This window comes from Oncorhynchus masou, chromosome 23 (assembly GCF_036934945.1).
Source record: "Oncorhynchus masou masou isolate Uvic2021 chromosome 23, UVic_Omas_1.1, whole genome shotgun sequence".
In the NCBI taxonomy this organism is placed as follows: domain Eukaryota; kingdom Metazoa; phylum Chordata; class Actinopteri; order Salmoniformes; family Salmonidae; genus Oncorhynchus; species Oncorhynchus masou.
This window is the reverse complement of record NC_088234.1, coordinates 32,021,666-32,031,305: the sequence shown is the minus strand read 5'-3', so window position 1 is coordinate 32,031,305 and position 9,640 is coordinate 32,021,666. Positions and strand designations below refer to the sequence as shown.

Below are 9,640 nucleotides of genomic sequence, written 5' to 3'. Positions count from 1 at the left end.
TATGTAAACATTATATTAGGTAGCATTGTTTAAAGTGCCATCAATTTCCCATCAATTCCCATTATTGAAGTGGCTGGAGTTGAGACAGTGTGTTGGCAGCAGCCACTCAATGTTAGTGGTTGCTGTTTAACAGTCTGATGGCCTTGAGATAGAAGCTGTTTTTCAGTTTCTCGGTCCCAGCTTTGATGCACCTGTACTGACCTCACCTTCTGGATGATAGCGGGGTGAACAGGCAGTGGCTCGGGTGGGTGTTGTCCTTGATGATCTTTATGGCCTTCCTGTAACATCGGGTGGTGTAGGTGTCCTGGAGGGCAGGTGGTTTGCCCCCGGTGAGTTTGCCCTCACTACCCTCTGGAGAGCCTGATTGCCGTACGGCGGTGATACAGCCCGCCAGGATGCTCTCGAGATCTGTAGAAGTTTGTGAGTGTTTTTGGTGACAAGCCGAATTTCTTTAGCCTCCTGAGGTTGAAGAGGCTGCTGCGCCTTCTTCACAATGCTGTCTGTGATGAGGTGTTTAGTATGAGATGATTTGATTTTAATAATGCAACCTCTCTGCCCAAGCAACCCATACCCTGGCCTACTTTCCCCCAGGATATGGACATTTGTGTTATATAGCTAACGGAACCGGTCCCCAGTTGGGAGAAAGTCATTGAAAGTATAACCTTTCTGTCTACAATAATCTTACCGTTACTGTTGAGAAATGGAACATTATACCCTAACATGGTCATTGGGAATACATTATAAACTTAAGAATGTCAGTGTGTAATGCTAAACCTACTTCCTCAGTAAGTACTTCCTATGTAGGTGTGTGGTGGGAAAGCCTACTATTATCTGCCAATAAACTGGTCAGGCTCATGTTATGCTGCCTATGTTGTTCCTGCTGTGAGTGCTACCCAAGAACCCCCACGTCACCCTTTCTCCCACTTGTATAAGAGGACCATTGTGGCTGGCCCTGCAAAAAATAATTATCTGCATTAATCCCTAATTATGGTTTGACAGTTGTACTCGATTCCATTAGAAAACTAGCAAATGATGTAGAAATAATGGATAATGCCTCTGCTACTGAAAAATGAACTGCTGAACTTGTAGCTATGCATACTATGGTCTGGAAGAATAGATTGGCTTTGGATATACTTCTAGCATCTCAGGGAGGGGGGGGGGGGTCAAGAATGCTGTACTTACATTCCAAACCCCTCTATTGGTGTTGCTGAGTTAGTTGCCACTATCAGAAAGGTTGTTGCTACTGTGGCAATGCGAGATAACGAGTGGAGCTGGGATCTGTTTGCATGGGTGAAAACTAGCCTGGGGAACATTGGAACTCTTGTCTTGCAATGTCTCCTGGTACTGGTCGGATTCCTATCCTTCTGTCTGTTCTTATGCCTGACGATTTTGATGAGGAGATTAAGTGAAACAGCAGTATCTCCTCCCCACCAGATGGTCATGACCATGAAGTGAACCTCAATGACCTGACGGATCTAGCCAATGTCGCCCCCTTTATTTGGGATCCAGATTTCCCTATTGGAGACGATAGTGCCTACTGATATCAAAATGACCCCGATCCCTGTGAACTGCCCTTTTCCCCAGATTATTATTATTATTAAGTTACCTTTCAGGTGTTCCATTGATATCACCCCTTTTTGTGTAAAATGCCAATTTCCTAGAAACCAGAAGGTTTTAAGTTCTGTCTGACAACATCTCAGATATATAATTTGAGGTGAGCTATTCTAAGGTTTATGTTCTGTTCTGTGATAAACTGCATTTCATAGACTCCTATTACATCTGCACCCTAACACAAGGGCATTGTGTTCTGGAACTGTTGATTGTATAAAGAAATTATAGTGCATTTAGAAAGTATCCAGACCCCTGGACCTTTCTTCATTTTGTTACAAACTTATTCTACACTGCTCAAAAAAATAAAGGGAACACTAAAATAACACATCCTAGATCTGAATGAATAAAATATTCTTATTAAATGCTTTGTTCGTTACATAGTTGAATGTGCTGACAACAAAATCACACAAAAATTATCAATGGATATCAAATTTGTCAACCTAAGGAGGTCTGGATTTGGAGTCACACTCAAAATTAAAGCGGAAAACCACACTACAGGCTGAGCCAACTTTGATGTAATGTCCTTAAAACAAGTCAAAATGAGGATCAGTTGTGTGTGTGGCCTCCACGTGCCTGTATGTTCTTGTTATGTACTTGAGTGAAGAGCGGTTTAACAGGAACAGAGTTCTTTTAATGAAAAAACAGGAATGGCATAGATCCTCTTCCGACGTTGTCAATGGCACAATAGAATACCCGCAGAGAGGGTGACAAATGAAACACAAAGTCCCTCTGATGAATAGCTGGGTAGCGGCGACAGGCTGCAGGTCGCTCTGGGTCGGTGCGGGTCACAGAGGAACGGTGGTAGCTGATCACACGTAGCATATGATGAACTGGACACGGTGCAAACAAAAGATAGTTAGTAGAGTACAGGATGCACCTGCCAGGCAGACTCCGACAGGATAGGACTAGGAGGAAGCAAACGAGACGATAGCTTGCTTCTGGCATGAGAAACACAAACGAGAATCTGACACCGAAAGTAGCAGGAACAGAGAGAGAAATAGAGACCTAATCAGAGGGAAAAAAGGGAACAGGTGGGGAAAGGGTGAACGAGCTAGTTAGGGGAGATGAGGAACAGCTGGAGAAGGAGAGAAAGAGAAGGTAACCTAATAAGACCAGCAGAGAGAGACAGAGTGAAGAGAAAGGACAGGAACAGACATAATAAGACATGACAGTTCTCCCTACAACGACCGGGGCATGCTCCTGATGAGGTGGTGGATGGTCTCCTGAGGGATCTCTCCTCCCAGACCTGGACTAAAGCATCCGCCAACTCCTGGACAGTCTGTGGTGAAACGTGACGTTGGTGGATGGATCAAAACATGATGTCCCAGATGTGCTCAATTGGATTCAGGTCTGGGGAACGTGTGGGCCAGTCCATAGCATCAATGCATTCCTCTTGCAGGAACTGCTGACACACTCCAGCCACATGAGGTCTAGCATTGTCTTGCATTAGGAGGAACCCAGGGCCAACCGCACCAGCATATGGTCTCACAAGGGGTCTGAGGATCTCATCTCGGTACCTAATGGCAGTCAGGCTACCTCTGGTGAGCACATGGAGGGCTGTGCGGCCGCCCAAAGAAATGCCCCCCCACCCCATGACTGACCCACCGCCAAACCGGTCATGCTGGAGGATGTTGCAGGCAGCAGAACGTTCTCCACGGTGTCTCCAGACTCTGTCACGTCTGTCACATGTGCTCAGTGTGAACCTGCTTTCATCTGTGAAGAGCACAGGGTGCCAGTGGCGAATTTGCCAATCTTGGTGTTCTCTGGCAAATGTCAAACGTCCTGCACGGTGTTGGGCTGTAAGCACAACCCCCACCTGTGGACGTCGGGCCCTCATACCACCATCATGGAGTCTGTTTCTGACCGTTTGAGCAGACACATGCACATTTGTGGCCTGCTGGAGGTCATTTTGCAGGGCTCTGGCAGTGCTCCTCCTGCTCCTCCTTGCACAAAGGTGGAGGTAGCGGTCCTGCTGCTGGGTTGTTGCCCTCCTACGGCCTCCTCCATGTCTCCTGATGTACTGGCCTGTCTCCTGGTAGCGCCTCCATGCTCTGGACACTACGCTGACAGACACAGCAAACCTTCTTGCCACAGCTCGCATTGATGTGCCATCCTGGATAAGCTGCACTACCTGAGCCACTTGTGTGGGTTGTAGACTCCGTTTTATGCTACCACTAGAGTGAAAGCACCGCCAGCATTCAAAAGTGACCAAAACATCAGCCAGGAAGCATAGGAACTGAGAAGTTGTCTGTGGTCACCACCTGCAGAACCACTCCTTTATTGGGGGTGTCTTGCTAATTGTGTCACGGTTCTCGTCTGTCGAAGGAGAAGCGGACCTAAATGCAGCGTGGTGGTTATTTATGTTCTTTAATGAAATGAACTAGACATGAAATAACTGACAATACAAAAACAACAAACGGAACGTGAAAACCTATACAGCCTATCTGGTGACAACAAACACAGAGACAGGAACAATCACCCACGAAATACTCAAAGAATATGGCTGCCTAAATATGGTTCCCAATCAGAGACAACGATAAACACCTGCCTCTGATTGAGAACCACTCCAGACAGCCATAGACTATGCTAGATTACCCCCACTAAACCACACACCCAATACCTAACAAAACCCCAAGACAAAACACACCACAAGAGTGGAAGAGTCTGGCTGACTCGCGGATCTGGAAGAGTCTGGCTGACTGGCGGATCTGGAAGAGTCTGGCTGACTGGCGGATCCTGGCAGACTGACGGCTCTGGCTGCTCCATGCTGACTGGCGGCTCTGGCTGCTCCATGCTGACTGGCGGCTCTGGCTGTTCCATGCAGACTGGCGGCTCTGGCTGCTCCATGCTGACTGGCGGCTCTGGCTGCTCCATGCAGACGGACGGCTCTGGCTGCTCCATGCTGACTGGCAGCTCTGGCTGCTCCATGCAGACTGCCAGTTCTGGCAGCTCCTTGCAGACTGGCAGCTCCTTGCAGACTGGCAGCTCTTGCTGCTCCATGCAGACTGACAGCTCTGGCTGCTCCATGCAGACTGACAGCTCTGGCTGCTCCATGCAGACTGACATCTCTGGCTGCTCCATGCAGACTGACATCTCTGGCTGCTCCATGCAGACTGACAGTTATGGCTGCTCCATGCAGACTGACAGCTCTGGCTGCTCCATGCAGACTGGCAGCTCTGGCTGCTCCATGCAGGCTGGCAGCTCTGGCTGCACTAAACAGGCAGGAGACCCCGGCAGCGCTGTAGAGGCGGAAGGCACTGGCAGCGCTAAACAGGCGGGAGACTCCAGCAGCGCAGGAGAGGAGGAAGGCTCTGGCTGCGCTGAACAGGCGGGAGGCTCTGGCAGCGCTGTAGAGGAGGAAGGCTCTGGCTGCACTGAACAGGCGGGAGACTCCGGCAGCGCAGGAGAGGAGAAAGGCTCCGGCAGCGCTGAACAGGCGAGAGACTCCGGCAGCGCAGGAGAGGAGGAAGGCTCAGGCAGCACTGGAGAGGCAAGGCGCACTGTAGGCCTGATGCGTGGTGCTGACACTGGTGGTACTGGGCCAAGGACACGCACAGGAAGCCTGGTGCGGGGAGTTGCCACCGGAGGGCTGGTGTGTGGAGGTGGCACAGGATGGGCTAGACCGTGAAGGCGTAATGGAGATCTTGAGAGCAGTGCTGGCACAGGACGTGCAAGGCTAGGGAGGTGCACAGGAGGCTGGTGCGTGAGGCTGGCACCATCTTCACCAGCCGACTAACACGCACCTCAGGACGAGTATGGAGCGCTGACCCAGGTGCCATCAAATCCCCGACACGCTCCGTCGGGCGAATTCCATGCTTAAAGCACCAACACAGCAACTCCCTCATTTCTCTCTCCTCCAATCTCCCCATTAACTCGTCACAGTCTCTGCTTCGCTCACCTCCAACACCGGCTCTGGTTCTGGTCTCCTCCTTGGCTCCTCACGATGAACAGGGAGATTTGGCTCAGGTCTGACTCCTGACTCTGCCACACTCTCACTGAGCCCCCCTCCCAAGAAATTTTTGGGGCTGACTCTCGGGCTTCCATCCAACCTGTGCTCGCCGTGCTGCCTCCTCATACCGGTGCCTCTCCACTTTCACCGCCTCCATTTCTTCTTTGGGGCGGCGATATTTTCCAGGTTGAGCCCAGGGTCCTTCTCCGTCCAATTCGTCCTCCCATGTCCATTCCTCTCTTTGTTGCTCCTGCTGTTGCTGTTGCCTGTTACCACGCCGCTTGGTCCTATTGTGGTGGGTGATTCTGTAACGGTTCTCGTCTGTCGAAGGAGAAGCGGACCAAAATGCAGCGTGCTGGTTTTTCATGTTCTTTAATGAAATGAACTAGACATGAAATAACTAACAATACAAAAACAACAAACAGAACGTGAAAACCTATTCAGCCTATCTGGTGACAACAAACACAGAGACAGGAACAATCACCCATGAAATACTCAAAGAATATGGCTGCCTAAATATGGTTCCCAATCAGAGACAACGATAAACACCTGCCTCTGATTGAGAACCACTCCAGACAGACTATGCTAGATTACCCCCACTAAACCACACACCCAATACCTAACAAAACCCCAAGTCAAAACACACCACAATAAACCCATGTCACACCATGGCCTGACCAAATAAATGAAGACAAACACAAAATATTTCAACCAGGGCGTGACAAATTGCCTATAATTTCCACCTGTTGTCTATTCCATTTGCACAACAGCATGTGAAATGTATTGTCAATCAGTGTTGCTTCCTAAGTGGGCAGTTTGATTTCACAGAAGTGTGATTGACTTGGAGTTACATTGTGTTGTTTAAGTGTTCCCTTTATTTTTTTGAGCACTGTAAAATGGATTTAAAAAAAATCCTCATCAATCTGCACACAATGCCCCATGATGACAAGCCAAAAACAGGTTTAGGCATTTTTGCAAATGTATTAAAAGACAAGCTTGGCACACCAGTATTTGGGGAGTTTCTCCCATTCTTCACTGCAGATTCTCTCAAGCTCTCTCAGGTTGGATGGGGAGCGTCGCTGCACAGCTATTTTCAGGTCTCTCCAGAGATGTTCGATCGGGTTCACATCCGGGCTCTGGTTGTGCCACTCAAAGACATTAAGAGACTTGTCCCGAAGCCACTCCTGTATTGTCTTGGCTGTGTGCTTAGGGTCATTGTTCTGTTGGAAGGTGAGCCTTTGCCCCAATCTGAGGTCCTGAACGCTCTGGAGCAAGTTTACATCAAGGATCTCACTGTACTTTGCTCCGTTCATCTTTCTCTCAATACTGACTAGTCTCCCAATCCCTGCTACTGAAAAACATCCCCACAGCATACTGCCACCATCATCCTTCACCGTAGGGATTGTGTCAGGTTTCCTCCAGACGTGATGCTTGGCATTCAGGCCAAAGAGTTCAGTCTTGGTTTCATCAGACCAGAGAATCTTGTTTCTCATGGTCTGAGAGTCCTTTGGGAGCCTTTTGGCAAACACCAAGCGGGCTGGCATGCCATTTAACTGATTAGTGGTTTCCGTCTGGCCACTCAACCATAAAGGTCTGATAAGTGGAGTGCTGCAGAGATGGGTGTCCTTCTGGAAGGTTCTCCCATCACAGAGGTACTCTGACCAAGGCCCTTCTCCCCGATTGCTCAGTTTGGCCAGGCGGCCAGCTCTAGGAAGAGTCTTGGTGGTTCCAAACTTCTTTCATTAGGAATGATGGAGGCCACTGTGTTCTTGGGGACCTTCAATGCTGCAGAAATGTGTTAGTACCCTTCTCCAGATCTGTGCCGACACAATCCTGTCTCGGAGCTCTACGGACAATTCCTTCGACCTGGCGTCTAGCTTTATCTGAAGCTTCAATAGACATCAGTGCACATGCACACTATCTAGTCCTTGGAAAGAGAGCTTTGTAAAACAGACAAGTCATATAATCAATTCTCAAAGCTGTACCAGCCCATTTTATTAATTTACACACTTGATCTCATATAAATAATTTTATTTGGGGCTTTCCAATCTGAAAAGCCATTTCCTTGAGTCAAGTCATTCATTGTTATGACCGAACAAAAGCAGTAATGGTTTATTTAAGTGATAAGACTTCATTTGAGTTTTTCTGCCTGTTCCGTGTTTTGCGTTGTTCCATTCCTAATAACAATTTGGAATAATGTCAGTAATAATCACATACCTCCACAACAAAAACTGAAAGTGAAGTTTCCGTACACTCATTCAATCATTAAGGAATTCGGACCAGGATTGTTTTGTCATCATGTTTAATACTTAATTTCAGTCATCATTGCCTGCAATTAAATATATGTTAGGCCAGAAAGTCAACATTGTGTGAGCAAGTGTTGCTTATTTACACATAAAAAGTTGTCAAGTAAATATGGTCAGTGTGTGTCTTCATCACTGTGCTTTCTGTTTCTCCCACTGTTCTGGTGTCAGCGTCTTCTGTTCAAAGGCATGGATCTCTTTTAGCTCTTCAGCCAAGCAGGTGTTCACCATCCTGAAAAACCAAAAATCAGAAACAAGAGTCAACTACAGTCTACTCCACATATCCATTCAAAGTTAGCTCATAACACATATCAGCTCTACCTGCCCACTGTGCCTACCTGTGTCTCGCCAGCAGTGGTTTCCCCTCAAACTGGGGAGACACTATTAGAACTTTGAAGCTGGCAGCACATCTGTTAGGGGATGTGTCTTCAACTTCCTGTGAAAATAAAGCCGGTAGAACAGGTCATTGGTGGGGTGTGTCACACCATAGCTCAGGAGTGGCAACGCACCTCCCGGGTGTGAATGGTTTTGCTCCAGTCCTGTACTAACACACAAGACTCAACTAAGGTTCTGATCATGAGCAATTGATTAGTAGAATTGGGTAAGAGCAGAGCTAGAACAAAAGTCTGTAAACCCAGTAGCTCTCCAGTAGGAGTGTAAATGTACAAATACAAAATGACCAAAATCAGCCCAATTCTGTATCACTAATTGTTTTTTTTCACCAATCAATCACAGCATAGGGCAATTTTAGATTTTTTTCAACACCTTTTTCTCCCCAATTTTGTGGTATCCAATTGATAGTTACAGTCTTGTCCCATCGCTGCAATTCCCTTACGGACCCGGGAGAGGCGAAGGTCGAGAGCCGTGCGTCCTGCAAAACACGAACCAACCAAGCCGCACTGCTTCTTGACACAATGCCTGCTTAACCCGGAAACCGCACCAATGTGTCAGAGGAAACACCGTACATCTGGCGAGCACGTCAGTGTGCCAAACCCTCTCCTAACCCAGACGACGCCTCATGGGTCTCCCAGTCACGGCCAGCTGTGAGACAGCCTGGGATCGAACCTGGGTCTGTAGTGACGCCTTAGACCACTGCGCCACTCAGGAGGCCCACGCACATTGAATATAACAAACAATTAGTCACCCAAAACATGCACCCCTCCGTTGAATTTCAAAATCCCGATGTGGCCCGAGCTTAAAATAAGTTTGCCCACCCGTGTCATAGGGGTATAATACAAAGCAGGATCAATGAGTTAGCCTGCTAACTTGCCAAAATATTCTAAAATAACTTTTTATTCTTGGAAATATAAGCTTGTTCTAAATGATCCAACAACCAAAACCACATGTCTAAGTTTCTTAATTAAAGCAGAAAATCTATATTTATTTCTGGTTGTTTATCAAAGTTGTTTATCAAAGTATAACACCCAGATCTTTTCACATCAGATTTTCAGAGGTGATCTGATTAGTCAAAAGACCAATTAGTCCCCAAAAAATATCAGAATTGAACTCCCTGTGTAAACGCAGCCTGTGATGCGCAACATCCATGTTCATTCATTGTGGAATAGGGATACATACCACATGCACCGCTCCGATCTCCTTGATTAGTTTGTCACGGATGTGATCTGTTGTAACAGACATACTTTTGGTGTCGCTTTATGATCCAAAACGTTACGGTAGGTTATTTTGTTAAACAAGATGACGAAGCGAAAGGGAAGGTCCACTACCATGTATGTATTGAGAGGCGGAATTAGATACTCCGAAAATGTGAAAGTATCCA

The 9,640-nt window shown here is 47.4% G+C and overlaps 1 protein-coding gene across 1 annotated transcript; it reads right to left on the bottom strand.

The window, feature by feature from the left end:
* Window positions 1–7,845: 7,845 nt before the first annotated feature.
* Window positions 7,846–9,627, bottom strand: zgc:112271 (uncharacterized protein LOC553698 homolog). Its single transcript, XM_064930779.1, has 3 exons — window positions 9,439–9,627; window positions 8,202–8,299; window positions 7,846–8,095 (listed from the first exon to the last, which is right to left on the bottom strand). Exons 1-3 carry the CDS (start codon window positions 9,499–9,501, stop codon window positions 7,996–7,998), a joined length of 261 nt encoding a protein of 86 aa, XP_064786851.1. The 5' UTR covers window positions 9,502–9,627; the 3' UTR covers window positions 7,846–7,995.
* Between the last annotated feature and the right edge of the window lie 13 nt (window positions 9,628–9,640).

Bases quoted from the DNA above. Each gene is read 5' to 3' on its own strand.
- zgc:112271 (XM_064930779.1), bottom strand. From the start codon at position 9,501: ATGTCTGTTACAACAGATCACATCCGTGACAAACTAATCAAGGAGATC. The intron at 8,300-9,438 runs GTATGTATCCCT...TTATTTTCACAG, and splicing joins AGATCGGAGCGGTGCATGTG to GAAGTTGAAGACACATCCCC. The intron at 8,096-8,201 runs GTAGGCACAGTG...TTGGTTTTTCAG, and splicing joins CCACTGCTGGCGAGACACAG to GATGGTGAACACCTGCTTGG.